The sequence below is a fragment of the Vipera ursinii genome, assembly GCF_947247035.1.
Source record: "Vipera ursinii genome assembly, chromosome: 2".
Classification (NCBI taxonomy): domain Eukaryota; kingdom Metazoa; phylum Chordata; class Lepidosauria; order Squamata; family Viperidae; genus Vipera; species Vipera ursinii.
Genome location: NC_139513.1, coordinates 262414087 through 262430560, shown reverse-complemented (window position 1 = coordinate 262430560; position 16474 = coordinate 262414087). Strand labels below are relative to the sequence as shown.

Below are 16474 nucleotides of genomic sequence, written 5' to 3'. Positions count from 1 at the left end.
CTAAATTATTTTCCTACTGAAATATCCACATGTAATAGAGGCAGGCCCCTTCATGGATTACTGCCTTGTCGTGGCGAAGGGGCTTGCGTAATTCAATGAAGCTATGAGCTATGCCGTGCAGGGCCACCCAAGACGGACAGGTCATAGCAGAGAGTTCTGACAAAACGTGATCCACTGGGGAAGGAAATGGCAACCCACTCCAGTATCTTTGCCATGAAAACCCTATGGACAGTACCAAAAGGCAAAACGATATGATGCTGGAAGATGAGCCCCTCAGGTCGGAAGGCGTCCAATATGCTACTGGGGAAGAGCAGAGGGCTAGTACTAGTAGCGCCAGAAAGAATGAAGCGACTGGGCCAAAGCCGAAAGGACGCTCAGCTGTGGATGTGTCTGGTGGTGAAAGGAAAGTCCGATGCTGTAAAGATTTTTTCTCCATAGGAACCTGGAATGTAAGATCCATGAATCAAGGAAAACTGGACGTGGTCAAACAAGAGATGACAAGACTGAACATTGACATCTTAGGTATCAGCGAACTAAAATGGACAGGAATGGGTGAATTTAATTCAGATGACCATCAGGTATACTACTGTGGGCAAGAATCCTTCAGAAGAAATGGAGTAGCCTTCATAGTCAATAAAAGAGTAGGAAAAGCAATACTGGGATACAATCCTCAAAATGACAGAATGATCTCAGTTCGAATCCAAGGCAAACCATTCAATATCACAGTAGTCCAAGTCTATGCCCCAACCACCAGTGCTGAAGAGGATGAAATTGACCAGTTCTATGAAGCACTACAGCACCTTATAGAACTAACACCAAAAAATGATGTTCTTATCATCATGGGGGATTGGAATGCTAAAGTAGGAAGCCAAAAGATAACTGGAATAACAGGCAAGTTTGGCCTTGGAGTGCAAAATGAAGCAGGGCACAGGCTGATAGAATTCTGTCAAGAGAATACGATGGTCATAGCAAACACTCTTTTCCAACAACCCAAGAGACGGCTCTACACATGGACATCACCAGATGGTCAACACAGAAATCAGATTGACTATATGCTCTGCAGCCAAAGATGGAGAAGCTCTATACAGTCAGTAAAAACAAGACCAGGAGCTGACTGTGGCTCAGACCATGAGCTTCTCCTTGCAAAGTTTAGGCTTAAACTGAAGAAAGTAGGGAAAAGCACTAGGCCAGTCAGGTATGAATTAAATCATATCCCTGTTGAATATACAGTAGAGGTGACAAATAGATTTAAGGAATTAGATCTGATAGACAGAGTGCCTGAAGAACTATGGACAGAGGTTCGTGACATTGTACAACAGGTAGCAACCAAAACCATCCCAAAGAAAAAGAAATGCAAGAAAGCAAAATGGCTGTCTGAGGAAGCTTTGCAAATAGCTGAGGAAAGGAGGGAAGCGAAAGGCAAGGGAGAAAAAGAAAGATACACCCAATTGAATGCAGAATTCCAGAGAATAGCTAGAAGAGATAAGAATGCCTTCTTAAATGAACAGTGCAAAGAAATAGAAGAAAACAATAGAATAGGGAGGACCAGAGATCTTTTCAAGAAAATTGGAGAAATGAAGGGAACGTTTAATGCAAAAATGGGCATGATAAAGGACCAAAATGGCAGGGACCTAACAGAGGCAGAAGAGATTAAGAAGAGGTGGCAAAATTACACAGAAGAACTATACAAGAATGAGCTTAACGTCCCTGATAATCACTATGAGGTGGTCACTGACCTCGAGCCAGACATCCTAGAATGTGAAGTGAAGTGGGCCTTAGAAAAGCTGAGCAACAACAAAGCTAGTGGAGGTGACAGTATTCCAGCTGAGCTATTCAAAATCTTAAAAGACAATGCAGTAAAAGTGCTACACTCAATTTGCCAGCAAATTTGGAAAACTCAACAGTGGCCACAGGATTGGAAAAGATCAGTTTACATTCCAATTCCTAAGAAAGGCAGTGCCAAAGAATGTTCAAACTATCGCACCATTGCACTCATTTCTCATGCTAGTAAAGTCATGCTTAAAATCCTACAAGCTAGACTTCAGCAGTATGTGGATCGAGAACTACCAGAAGTACAGGCAGGATTTCGAAGAGGCAGAGGAACTAGAGATCAAATTGCCAACATACGCTGGATCATGGAGAAAGCTAGGGAGTTCCAGAAAAACATCTACTTCTGCTTCATTGACTATGCTAAAGCCTTTGATTGTGTGGATCATAACAAACTGTGGCAAGTTCTTAAAGAGATGGGAGTACCAGACCATCTTATTGGTCTCTTGAGAAACCTATATGCGGGTCAAGAAGCAACAGTGAGAACTGGACACGGAACCACTGATTGGTTCAAAATTGGGAAAGGAGTCCGGCAAGGCTGTATACTGTCGCCCTGCCTATTTAACTTATATGCAGAGCACATCATGAGAAAGGCAGGGCTAGATGAATCAAAAGTTGGAATTAAGATTGCCGGAAGAAATATCAACAACCTAAGATACGCAGATGATACCACTCTAATGGCAGAAAGTGAAGAAGAACTAAAGAGCCTCTTGTTGCAGGTGAAGAAGGAGAGTGCAAAACTTGGGTTGAAACTTAACATTAAGAAAACCAAGATCATGGCATCTGGCCCTCTCAATTCCTGGCAAATAGATGGGGAAGAAATGGAGGTAGTGACAGATTTTATTTTCCTGGGCTCCAAGATCACTGCAGACGGGGACTGTAGCCAAGAAATTAAAAGACGCTTGCTCCTGGGGAGGAAAGCCATGGCAAATCTAGACAGCACACTAAAAAGCAGAGACATCACCCTGTCAACAAAAGTGCGTATAGTCAAGGCTATGGTCTTTCCAGTTGCAATGTATGGTAGTGAAAGTTGGACCATAAGAAAGGCTGAGCGCCAAAGAATTGAGGCCTTTGAACTGTGGTGCTGGAGAAGACTCCTGCGAGTCCCTTGGACTGCAAGGCGATCAAACCGGTCAGTCCTAGAGGAGATCAATCCTGACTGCTCTTTAGAAGGCCAGATCCTGAAGCTAAAACTCAAGTACTTTGGCCACCTAATGAGAAGGAAGGACTCCCTGGAGAAGAGCCTAATGCTGGGGAAGATCGAGGGCAATAGAAGAAGGGGACGACAGAGAATGAGGTGGCTGGATGGAGTCACTGAAGCAGTAGGCGTGAGCTTAAATGGACTCCAGAAGATGGTAGAGGACAGGAAGGCCTGGAGGAATGTTGTCCATAGGGTCGCGATGGGTCGGACACGACTTCGCAGCTAACAACAACAACAATAGAGGCAGGAACTTTCTTAAACTTTTTCCTAACGAAGCAATTTTCTAGATTATTTAAAAGAGAGAGAGTCTTTGCCTTTAGGGTCATAATCTCAAAGGTCCAAAGCTTTTTTAAAGTTACCATTTTCTTATGACTTCCTAATATGAAAGTAGATGATCTATCACCAAAGGACCAGAGTCCCATTCACTGTCTTCTGTAAACTAGTGGCATGCTGATACTGTTTCATTATTCGAGGGAATGTATTTAGAAAGACTTGTCTTTATGCATCGTTAAATGTGTGTTTTTGTATTCCTCTTCTCTGTGTTTTTCAGATATTTTTTGTTAAATTTATATGCCACCCATCTCATTGATAACATGACTCTGGACAGATTAAAAATGGTAAAAAGATAAATATAAAAAGAGTTGAAATTAAGACTTAAATAAGACTACGATCCTTGGTGTTCTGAGCTTCATTGCTTTTTTGCAGATGTTTCATTACCCAAATAGATAACATCAGTGCAATGTTGGATAATGAAGTCTCAGTAAGAAAACCACCAAGAGAGCACCAAGGACCCCCAAGTTAAGCTCTGTGCTACAAATATTCCCTTCAATTGTTAAATAAGAACTAAAATCTAGGGGAACAGACAGCACAGGGGTGAGGTCTTTTCTCTTACGCTGTCAACCACCTCCACCCCAATCAGGGCCTCAAGCTGCTAGCAAAACCAGGTTTTAAGGTCCTTACATAAGGCCAAAAGGGTAGCAGCATATCTCACCTCGAGTGGCAGAATGTTCCACAGGCATGGGCCATTGTGGAAAGGCTCTTGAAAAATATTAGACAATTGTTCAAGGGATATTTTTATATACAAGCACACATGTCCCACAGTGTCTATGTTATAGCATTAAGAATTCAGTCTATAATCCAGTAGTCCATTGAACATAGTGTTCTGGAGGGGTTCCACAAGCTAAAATATGTTGACTACTTTGTGGTTAAGGTTTATATAAACCCAGCCAATGTAATTGGTTTGTAATTCAGTGTTTTGCGCAAACCCCAGCAATTGTATTGGTTAAAACTGTAATTCAACTAATTATAGTTTGACATTGGTCATTGTAAATGATCAAGAATTGATAAGGCTGCCTATTTTGTAGCATTTAAATAATTTTATGGAGTATGTAATAAATTTCATTTGTCACTATATGTTAGATAGCCAAGAACATGCACTGATATTAAAGACCATGTGTTCCTGAACCTATCTTGTCTAGGCAGAATTTGCCCATCATACACAATCTATTCAGGACACAATGCTACAAGTAACCACTCCTGGGAAGATCAAGGAGATGACTCTTAGCTAAACAGCAAGAGCAGAACTCATTTAGCCTATTTCCAACACTTTTATTAGTATGGTCATTCTCCAGCCTCAGAATCAGAGGAGTCCATAACAAGGGGTTTGGTGTCTGGAAATGTACTTTCTCTGTGTAGACCATTGATTGTGGAACAATTTGCCCCCCTGTGGTCAGGTTAGTCCCCACCCTTTTATTCTCCAGGAAATGGCAAGAACGGTAATCTTCCCTAAAATATCTGGAAAGAAAAAAATTAACTAGGAGACAGCAACTGTTTTTTTATGCATGGTGTTTTAATGTATTAATAACATAAGCACCTAGATTCTTCCAAGTTGGTTATGAAAATCACTGCAAAAAAATAAAATAAGTGCTAGATTGTGCAGTTGACTAGGATGGCAAAATATTGGCTATTCTGTCTACTTGTTGGCTCTTCAAGATTCATTTTAAAGATTTCCTAATACAATTCACTGTGTTTCAACGATATTTTGATCAATCTATATCCAGTATACCTCACTTCAATCCAGCAGGCCAACACCCAGATAACTCTCCTGCTTCTTTCTAAAGTGTTAATTTCAAATGAGGATAAGAACCCAAACAAGGCAATCAGACATAGAAGCCCTAAATATTACAACCGAGGTGAATTGGTGTTAGGAAACAGTCCTTCTGATGTGTATAATTCAGTCCTTAAACTGAAGGTTTATGAAAATACTACTAGCTCTGTGTGAAAACTTAGAAAACAAGAAGTTAGAGCAGTTGTCCGTTTACAGAGAAGCATTGGGCACAGGGAGGTCTATTCAGGAATTACCTCATTCTAGAAATCAGGGTCGTTCAGTTATCAGCTATGCTGAATTGGAAGCTGGCAATTCCCAATGAAATTCCCATCTGAGTATAATCTGGTATTAGAATTCCATATGAACTTAACTTTACTTATATGGTGCTCTGTCTTACCCTGAACCTTGCTGTGCACTTTGACTTGGAGTACAAACACTGCCTTTCCACATGAACTTTAGCTACAGGTAGAACTCTTATTTCCTTTGTACTTAGATACTTACAAATTATTCCTATAATGGGTATGTGAACACACATGGAATGGCTCTGCTTGGGTCTCTGAAGATTCCTGTAGGCCAGAATCCTTTCTTGGAAGGAGCACTACTAGTTTATTAAGAATTTTAAATGTTGTATATGTTACATAAAATAAGATCAAAGACTTAAACCCTTATAGAAAAAGAAAAAAAATCCAAAAGAAGAGTTGCTTTCTAAAGATGCTTAATTTCAGTCAATATGAGCTCAGGACCCTGCTGCTTCTTTAGCCCAGTAATCTCACAGACATCAAAACATTTGCACACAGCCTAGATCTCATCCATAAAATAGCAGAAGGGACTTTGGGAGGTCTTCTAGTCCAACCCCCTGCTCAAGCAGGAGACCCTATACCATTTCAGGCAAGTGGTTGTTCAATTTCTTCTTTAAAAACTCCGGTGATAGAGCACCCACAATTTCTGAAGGCACACCGTTCCACTGATTAATAGTTCTGTCAGAAAATTCCTCAATTCTAAATTGGTTCTCTCCTTGATTAATTTCTATCCATTGCTGCTTCTGCTTTCATATGCTATGGAGATCTTCTTTGTGGCAGCCTCTTAGATATTGGAACATTGCTATCAAGTCACCCCCTAGTTCTAGTTTTCATTAAACTAGACAAACCATTCTTCATATATTTTAGCCTCCAGTCCCCTAGCATCACTGACCCTAATATGCAGTCCAGATTCATTAGATCCAGCACTGCTGCTGGCTGGGAATTGGGTCTTGCCTTGCTTTCCACCTGCCTTGAAGGAAAACACACATATACCTCCCGCCCCCCCCCCCGAAAGATATAATGGATACTTCCCCCTCCACTTATATCCTAATCTGCACCTTGGTGTTTGTTTTTTTCTATTGTATCTCCCCATTACCTGGATAGATAACTACTTTCCACTTAAGCTATTAAGTACGGACTTTATGAAATGGAGTTTCCCCACATTCAGTACAGTTCCTTTGCCTGATAAATTTTCTACTTTAAATTGTTCATCAATTGACTCCAGTCCAAGAGAGGTAGGATAGAACCTCAGATATTAAATCTCAGAAACCCAGTATCCTATCAACACCTTTTGCACAACCAGTTTTTCACCTTGCATGAATTGGAAGTCTCCAGGTTCTCTGGTCTTCACAATTATTGGGATGTGGTTGTGCCAGTTATTTTGCAATGTAATTTATTCACACATTGATTAGGGGGGTGGGATAATTTTCAGTGGAACTGATTAGTCTTGAACCTTCCTATTCTATGATCCTGACAAATAGCACACTTCATGAACTAATGGTCCTGATGATGCATTCCCCCAGTCAACAACTTCCACAACTCTCCTCTTTGACTTCTTGCAGAACACAACAGTATCCTATCTGATTTTAAGGCATTCACCTTCTTGTCTCCTGTTCAGCAGAGTATTTTTTTTTCTCTAGAAGGATCACTGCCCATTTTTTTCTAGGAAAGCCCAAGAATTAATGTTTACGACTCCTACTAGTGCAAAATACTTTCTGTGTTTCTGATTCCAGTTTTCATCCACTACTTTGATTTTCCTTGCTGAGAATAGCTTCTGTGGTTACATTTCCCTTGATCTAATGCATTTTTGTTCTCTTTTATTGTAAAGGCTGAAACTGACAAGGCAGGAGCGAATGGTTCTCAGGATAGAATCATTACAATATGTAAATGTTGCACAGGTGGGCCCTAATCTCAATGCTGGAAAGAGAGTGACTACATTTCCAGTGGAAATTTCAATTTCCATTGAGAAAAACAAGAAGAAAAAAACCTATACTTTAAATCCCGGAGCAGACGTATCTTTAGGTTTGGATGCAATTATCAGTTTATATAGGACTTTTGTTTGCGATAAAATGACTTATTTAGCTATGTTGACACTGTGAGCAAGTCACATGAGTATTGGGCTAAGTATTCTAAAGAATAGAAATGTATTGCCAAACCTGGCATGATGTCTGCCATTAAAGGCAGTTGTTCCTAACTTTTATTTTTTTAAGCTCTATTGTAAGTTTGCACTTAATACATATTAATTTTAGGTAAGCACATAGACACGCCACAAACATTGCAAGTCATAACTTCTGAGATAATGTATTTTCACCTTCAAGTTTGTTTCTTAAGTCACCACTACTAGAAGGACTTTTCTTTTTTCTTCTTTTCACAGGCTCTCAATTTAGTAAGAACCCATTCATTACTTAAAAAAGGTAAAGGTTCCCCCGCACATGCGTGCTAGTCATTTCCAACTCTAGGGCCCGGTGCTCATCTCTGTTTCAAAGCCGAAGAGCCAGCGCTTGTCCGAGGATGTCTTCGTGGTCATGTGGCTGGCATGACTAGGCGCCAAAGGCGCACGGAATGCTGTTACCTTCCCACCGTAGTGGTCCCTATTTTTATACTTGCATTTTTATGTGCTTTCGAACTGCTAGGTTGGCAGAAGCTGGGACAAGTAACAGGCACTCACTCTGTTACGCAGCACTCGGGATTCGACCTGCCAAACTGCCGACCTTCTGATCAACAAGCTCAGCGTCCTAACCCACATTAGAAATTTGCTTCCTAAACTCAGTTGCAAAATTTCTGTGAAATCACTTCCTGGAAACCAAAAATATTCCTTTTATAGTAATGTACAAGTAATGTACAATTTTATTTTAATATTGCTGATAATATTAGTAGCATTAAAACTATTCATACTAATAGTATAGTTCTGTTTTAAATAAGAAATTTAAAAAGCACAGAAGAGTGGGCGAGAATATCATTCTATGATCTGATACTCTCATCCAGGTGTTGGATTAGAAATGTTATGATCCCCAACCAATTTATGGAAATATACAGTACTTGAAGTAATAATGCCATGACTGTAGTGATATAATTATCTGGAATTCATTGTCAAATTCAGCAGACCTGGGTTCTTATTGCTGTGAAGCTGTATTGGTGATTTTTAATTATCTCTTGGAAATAAGCCTTTCAGAATCTGGTTTATTTAGAGTTCTTTCATGATTTTCAGTTTCCTCTAAAGCTTCAAAAATATTTTACAAATATTTCTGGTTGCTATTTTTAATATACTGAAAGTTGCCGTTCATTTAGAATAAATAGCAATCATTTTATTAAAATAAAGTTTAGTAAAGTATATAAGAAAATAAGAAAATCTATTATGTGAGTATGATGCCACAGTGATATATATACTCATTTTTTTGCTTTATTCAAAAATACATACCGTATTTATTCTTTTTAGTGGACCAACTACATCCATGGGTGGCAGGACCGCTGGGTGGTATTGAAAAACAACACTCTAAGTTACTACAAATCTGAAGATGAAACAGAATATGGCTGCAGGGGCTCAATCTGTCTGAGTAAAGCTGTCATCACAGTAAGTGTTTTCTTAAAAGTTTGATTAGTCTTCCTCACTAGTATATTTAATATGTTTCTCAATAATGGTTGAAACAGAACAAATTGGTCTAATCTTTCATTGGACAAAATTGTAATAATTTGTAAACTGATCATAGAAAATATTTTATGTAAACCAATTTTCTGAAATAATTATACACATTGAAAAAAGATGCTTATATGCATATAAGCCCAGTGCGCTCCCACAGGGAGGGTCTGCTCAGGGTCCCGCCGGTAAGAGACTGCCGGCGGGTGACACCCAGGGATAGGGCCTTCTCGGTGGGAGCGCCTGCCCTCTGGAACCAGCTGCCGGTGGAGCTGAGAACTGCCCCCGACCTTCGATCATTCCGCCGGGGCCTGAAGACCTGGCTCTTCGAGCTCTCGGGCCCAGACTGAGGAGGAATTTTTAATTTGGGGTTCTTTTTAACTGACTACAGGGTTAATTTAATATTTTTTAATTTGGTTCTTAATTTTTGTATTTTGGGATTTTTTAATTTCCTGTAAACCGCCCTGAGTCCTCAGGGAATAGGGCGGTATATAAATATAACTAAATAAATAAATAAATAAATATTTTGAAGAGTTTTTATTTTAAAAAGTTAAGTTTAAACTTTTAAAGGAAACAAATAATTGTAAATGCGGTCCATTAAAAAAATATAAAAGGCATTTAAATCTGTATTAAATAGGGCTAATTTTGTTTTAAATCTTCAGTATGTTTTAAGAGACATTTGATAAAGATATCTGAAGCCTGATTAATATTTTGGCAACAGAAGCATAAGAGTTATTGAAGAATTGGTGGTGCTATTTGGTTGTGCTAATGTATCAGGAAGTATTTATGCGTTAATAGTCAGATGATTACTTCACATGCTAGTGCTGACTTGCCTTGGGAACAACAATAATAACATAAAAACTGTTTTTATTCTGTGGTTGTGATTGCCTCTTTGATCTGCTAACTGACCAACGTGAGAATAAAGATGCAGTATCAACTGCTCCATTATTGGCAGGAAAAAGATAGCACAATAACTGCAATGCACAGGTCTTCTACCCTTCTTATATGATTTCCACAGAATCAGAATAAGATGATAACATTCTGCCCCTCAAGATTTTACAGTTATAACCATTTGCATTATATATTAAGGCAGTGGCCTCCAACATTTTGGGTGCCAGGGACTGGTTCCTTGGAGGGCAGTTTTTCTGTAGCATGGGGGGGCATGTTTTTGCTTGCTGCCTGGATCCTGCATACGTGCGAATGGGGCTTTGCTTGCTTGTGTGGCCCAGTTTCTGGTGGGCCTTGGACCGGTGCCGGTCTGCGGCCCAAAGGATTGGGGGGACCACTGTATTAAGGTATGTCTAATATGACTGGCCATTGTTGCAACACATTTATGCCTTCTTAGTACACATAGTCCTGGATTTATGACCACAATTGGGCTAGAATTTTGGTCATAGGTTGTTACGGTTGTTAAGTAAGGCACCCATGTGACTGCCTTGTTCAACAACCACAATCATGGCCCTCCCCCAGTTATCATAATTAAACAAAAGGTGAAAAGAGCTGCTTGCCCCCCCCCCCCAAAGGCAGATTGGTCTCTTCCAAATGGAGAAGTTCTGTGCTAGGTCTTAGTAAGGAAACTTGAATCCCAAGCATTCCCCTTCATGTGCAAAAGGGGAACCGCCATGCTGACTTGGAGGAAGGAAGCTCAGATCACCAAGATCCAAGCATGGCGATTCCCCTCCTCTCTCTATGATAGCCTTTCTACCCTTCAGAAACATTATATTTGCTAGCTTTCTAGCCTGCAACTTTCCCTGACAGTTTCTGCATTGACTTTCCAGGGAATTCAGCAAAGAGTATTGCAAATGTTATCACACAATTACAGGATGCTTGCCAACTGATCACAAGTGCAACCAGATTGCCAAGTGTGCAAAATGGAATCACATGATCACAGGGGTGTGGCAGTCATAGCTTCAAGGACAGGTCATAAGTAATTTTCTTGAGCAACTTGTAACTTCGTCCAGTTAGTAAGCCACTAGTTGTAAGTCAAGGACTACCTTTAAGGGTGAGAAAGTAAATGTGACAACTTACAAGCTTGCTTATTTTTGTATGCTAATTGTTTTATGGTTATTTCAGATTTGTTTTAGTTGTTTAATATCTGTTACACAGAGTCATAACAGTCAGCTGTATAAATATAATAAAATAAAACCTAGGCAGATTTATTTGTATGTGCTCAGCTTTTTGGAAAAAAATATACTACATTGCTTTTTTATGAAAGTTTGAAAATAGCATAATATCTTGCCATTATTTCTATTCAATGGGCAAATTGCTACTTTCGTCAGACATAGTAGAAGCATATAAGCAGTGTATGATAAGCAGGAGTCTTGGTGGCCCAGTAGTTAGAATGCACTATTACAGGCTAACATTGCCCACAGCCAAATGCTGACATTTGCAAACAGCTCAGAGAGTGCTTTAAATTACTGTGGAGTGGTATATAAGTCTAAGTGCATTGCTATGATAGCCTGCTGTAACTTCATACATTGCTTTATAAATTTCAGAATGCTAAATGTTGCTTGCATTAATTTCTTTGCATTAAAATTGTAGATTACTCACTGAATGAGGGTATATGATTTTAGAACTTATTGATTCACATAAATAATTTTAGTACATTTTTTGTGATTCTTTTATTGACTAGAAAGCATTTTTCAATTCAACATACTTATATGTTTAATTTTTTGAACAAATATACACTGCAAGTTTATTAGTTTTAAATAGGTCTATGACCTGATTAAAGACATTTTAATTGAGCAGCGAGTTTTAAATTTGCATACATTTACATGCAAATATCAGTAGCACTGAATAAAAAGACCTTAAAAAGTATGCATGCACTTATCTCACCAGGCATCATGCCAATTATGCTGTTTTGTTAATTTTCCTTTTTTTAAAAGGTTTAATGTCATTTATCTGTATTGTACCATTCCAAAACATACTTCTATATTGAAATGAAGGAGTACTCTTTGAATATTTATGGATTTCAAAAAAAAAAAGTGCTAGGGGCACATTCCCACAGGATGGCATGCTGAGCAGCAGGGGGATCCGTTTCTCCTATTGACAAACAGCTGATTTTGCCCTCTAGATCTGATTGGGAGCTGCTAGGAACAACCCAAGATGACCCTGGAATGATTGTGGTCCCTCCTGGGAAGAGGAATTTTGAGGGTTGCAATTCCCAGTAGGGATGGTTGGAGACTTGGGTCTCCGTGTTTCCTCTCAGGTGATCTTTTTTTTTTTAAGTACGCCTGGGTTTTAACTGCGCCTGGGTTTTAACTGCACTATTTGAATTTTCTTTTTATCTTGATATTTCTCTTAAAAATTAATTGACTGGTTGAAGGCTAATTTACTCTTGCTGGATTTTAATGTGAATTCTTTAATGTTTTTTACTGTTCCACTCTGTTTCACTTTACATCGAGGAGGACTCTGTGGTGAGAATTTCCTCTTTTAAATTTCTGGGAGTCTACCTCTGTGAAGATCTTTCCTGGAAAGTTAATATAACCCAGGTGGCCAGAAAGGCCCAACAGAGGCTTCACTTTCTCAGGGTCTTGCGGAAGAACAGGGTAGAACAACGGCTAATGACCCTCTTTTACTGGTCTACTATAGAGAGCGTCCTCTCGTACTGTATTGTGGTTTGGTATGCTGGTCTGACAGCCGCGGACAGGAAAGTATTACAGAGGGTGGTGAGCACAGCACAAGACATTGTGGGCTGTCTGCTGACACCACTGGATGACATCTCCAGGGCTCGCTGCCTTGGAAGAGTGAGGAAAATTCTCAGGGATGACTCATACCCTGGACGGTATCTCTTTACTCTCCTACCATCGGGTAGGAGATATAGGAGTATAGCCAGCCATACTAACAGGCTGAAGAACAGTTTTTATCCATGGGCTGTTAGGCTTTTGAACGGGAAATAATTTTATAAACTTTATGCATGATTGACTTGCGAGGCCGGTGCATTGTGCAGTTAGCTCACATGGTGTAATAAAATGGAGGATTTGTGTCACTGTAAGTTGGGGGTGGGGGCACGAAGGGAGGCTCAGCCAGTCTCAATGTATACATGGTTTAACTTTGACAATAAAGGTTCATTCATTCATTCGAATTACTTTCGCTTTCTTCGTATGGAAGTAAGTGGAGATTTTCTGGGTAGTGGAAGTGACCTGTTTGGATTTTCATTTGCACTGGATTTTCACTACAGGGATTTCACATTTTCTTAACTTTTAAAAAGCTCTGGTCTTAATTTTTTAATGCTTCATGGAAATTTTTTCCATCCTTTATTGTGAGAAATATTTCAATATTCTCTGTGGCTACTTTGTTACAAGGGAGTTGTTTATGACTGGTTACAAATGCCCAGTTAGAGGGCTATATTAAAAATGCAAGCAATGTAGCAAATTACAGATAAAGCCCTCTGGGAAGCCTTTGAAAAAAAGAATGCTTTTTAACCTACAAGTTCAAATTGAAAACTTGGTAAAAAGTTTGATGAAATAACAGAGGTTTTAAATCAACCTAGAGGATATCCAGACACAAGCAAATATAACCAAACCAAACACAGAACTGAATGGATTGAAATCTAAATTGCTGTTTTAAAGATTTAAAGAAAACTGCAGGTTTGTTGGAGAAAGTTGAAGGGGATATGGATTCTACAGATTTGGAGGTAACAGAATCAATTAGTGATGAAGATGGATTGCGACTGGGGAATGGACTTGCTCTATCTAGAAAATTTGGGATGGATTTTTCGGGGAAAATGGGTCAACAAGGAAGGTTTATGATTTTGGAGAATAAAATATAATTGTTGGAACGTTTTCAACAAATTTTATTATTAAGAATCAAATGAGGTTATTTGATCCCAGACAGATCATACGTGATGATTGTGGTGATTTATGGTAGTTAAGAAGCCATTGTAGACAATCATAGATTAAATACAATAATAGATTGTTAATAGAGGGCTTTGAAATTTAATTTTGCTGTTGCTTCACCTGATAATTACTTTTGACTTTATATATAGTAGATACATGACAGGTCAAATTGGTTGCAAATAGAGGAATAAGTTTATAAACGTTGGGCCTGCATCATGGGGGGGGGGACTAATAGTGTTCCAACTAGGGGGGATAATATAAGTGTGTGTGTTTTTACCTTTTGTCTTTAATACACATTTTTTCTTTTCTAATGTTTTGTCTATCTTTGTTTTGTTTTTGTAAAATTTCTTTTTCCCTTTTTTGGAGTTTGAATTTTAGCCTGATTTTCGAAATAAAATAAATTATTTTAAAAAGTGCTAGGAACTTTTGATAAACAATGATTTAAAAGCTTAAAGAATATTACAAGCCAAAATTTAAATTAAGTATGAAACAACAAGAAGAGATCTCGTGGAGCACTGAAATTTTGCAGCTGTCAATATACTGATGCTGTACAGTTCTTTTCTAGCTTTCTTCTTCAGCTAATGAGACTGAGTTCTGAACTAGTGCATTGTATCATTAGTCAGGCGGACGTAAGAAAGATCTTTCCAGGCAAGATGAAAGAATTCTTTGTCAATAAATTGATGGACCTAGGAGTAGAGAATAATTCTGTTTTTAAACAGAGTTGCAATCTCCTTGAAAAATTAGGTGTCTTGGAAACCCCTGGTCTTCCTGTTAAGATTCCAAAATAGCAATTTTATCCAGCTTTGGCTAACATATCAAAGAAACAGACCAGGCAATGCATATTAATGGATGAATATTATAATTGTTTTGTAGGATTGTACTGGAAAAGAAAGTTGATTTTAAATGTTTCTACAAAGCCACCAAGTATAACCAGTTTTAAAATGCCTTTCCATATTTATTTGCCATATTCACAGGCTTAGAGTTGGTTCTGGAGATAATATAAGTTATCAGTTATTGCTTTGAAAGCCCAAACCAAAACTGTCTAATCTGGTGCCCTTTGTATGTTTTGGACTGCCTTCTCCATTCTGGCTATTAATTGTGATTACCAGTGAGGTGTTGTCAATGCTGTATAGGGCATCCCTAGGCTACATTGACTAGTAAGCCACCACCTGACAATGTGAAGATTTGCATTTTTGGATTGATTCAGAAGGAGAATTGGCATTGGCACTCCCTAAGCTTTGGCACCCTAGACAAGTATTTACTCAGCCTTAACTTAAATCCGGCCCTGCTTATTAAATCCTAAAGAAGTTTTCAGTATGATATGTAAATAGAAACTCAGCTTTTGTTTGTGATTTCTTGCTTTGTTTGTGTATCCTACCTGCATATCTAACTAATCCACAGAAATATAAGGAAATAGCAGCCGCAAAAAAGAAACAGATCAAATCAAAACTAGTCCATACAAACCATGGTTGCTTGTTTGCACGCCTCACCAAGTTTTTTTGGCTCATTCAACAAACCATTGTTAAAGCAAACAAAAGATTAGCATGGTCTATGATCACAGTAATTTGTAATTGTGCAGTTACATTTTTAAAAAGTGGTCATTGCTGTGCATTATGTTGGAATAGGCAGCCAGCCATTCTTGTAACTGAGAAACAACTCAAAGCTTTTGTGAAATTACGTCATAACTGATGGGGTATCATACAGTAGTGTATAAAATCAACTCCTTAGAGACATGATACAGTTCTCATAATTTTGTTTTCTGGGTATTTTACTGAACTGAGAGGGAAGGATAAAGGAAAGAATAACAAAGGGAAGTTTTAAAATCTTTGTATAAATTACATTGAATATTAAATTGTACAACTCTTTACTGAAAAGGCAAAGATTTAGTTTCTTTGTAAGATGTATACATTCTGTAAATGTTAGCTATAGAAATTGCTTCCATGCTTTTGAAAGAAAAAGCATATTCAAAGCATCTAGAATTCTAAAATCATTAATAGATTATAATTTGTTAATTAATAGTATTTCCTAAATGTGCAGCTATCTCAATAAAGTGTTCAGCACATTAAAGCTATCTTTTGTATAACAATTTTAACCTGAGATGGTGGAGAAAGTGGTCGACAGCCTACGTAACCTAAGTAGACAGTGGAGCAATCAGCTATGCATAGTTAAGAGTAACAGGTAAATCAGTTGACAGCTTATCTCATAAATGGCAGCCTAGCCCAGGTGGAGCAAAATCTGGGAAGAAGTGTTTTAAATCATACAAAGAAACTTCCTTTTAATAAATGAGGCTGAGAAATTTGTCTTAAAATTTCCAAAATTCAAGAAGATTTACCTCAGATATGACAGGAAAAGTGGGAGTGGGATGGCAGCTATAAGCAAGTGCACAGAGATGCCTCAAGACAACAAAATCAGTAAGCAGGGCACATTTAGAGAAATAATGAATATTTTGATTTCAGCACAATATAGATCTACAAATCAAGAACCTAGTGTAAATGGCTTTTAGCTATTTCTGTACAGTTCCAGTTTTGCCCCCTTATTGGCACTCTTCAGCTGTTATTGTATTGAGTT

The 16474-nt window shown here is 38.4% G+C and overlaps 1 protein-coding gene across 3 annotated transcripts in view; it reads left to right on the top strand.

Moving 5' to 3' along the window:
* The window catches only part of CERT1 (ceramide transporter 1), a 76225-nt gene that overhangs the window by 3342 nt on the left and 56409 nt on the right, over positions 1-16474 (top strand). For all 3 annotated transcript variants that reach the window (XR_014491463.1, XM_083354742.1, XM_083354741.1), the window contains exon 2: positions 8871-9005. Coding sequence is in view for 2 of the 3 variants with exons in the window: in XM_083354742.1 (XP_083210868.1) it covers positions 8871-9005 (135 nt within the window). In the remaining variant the exon portion in view is untranslated. The remainder of the gene's footprint in view (positions 1-8870; positions 9006-16474) is intronic.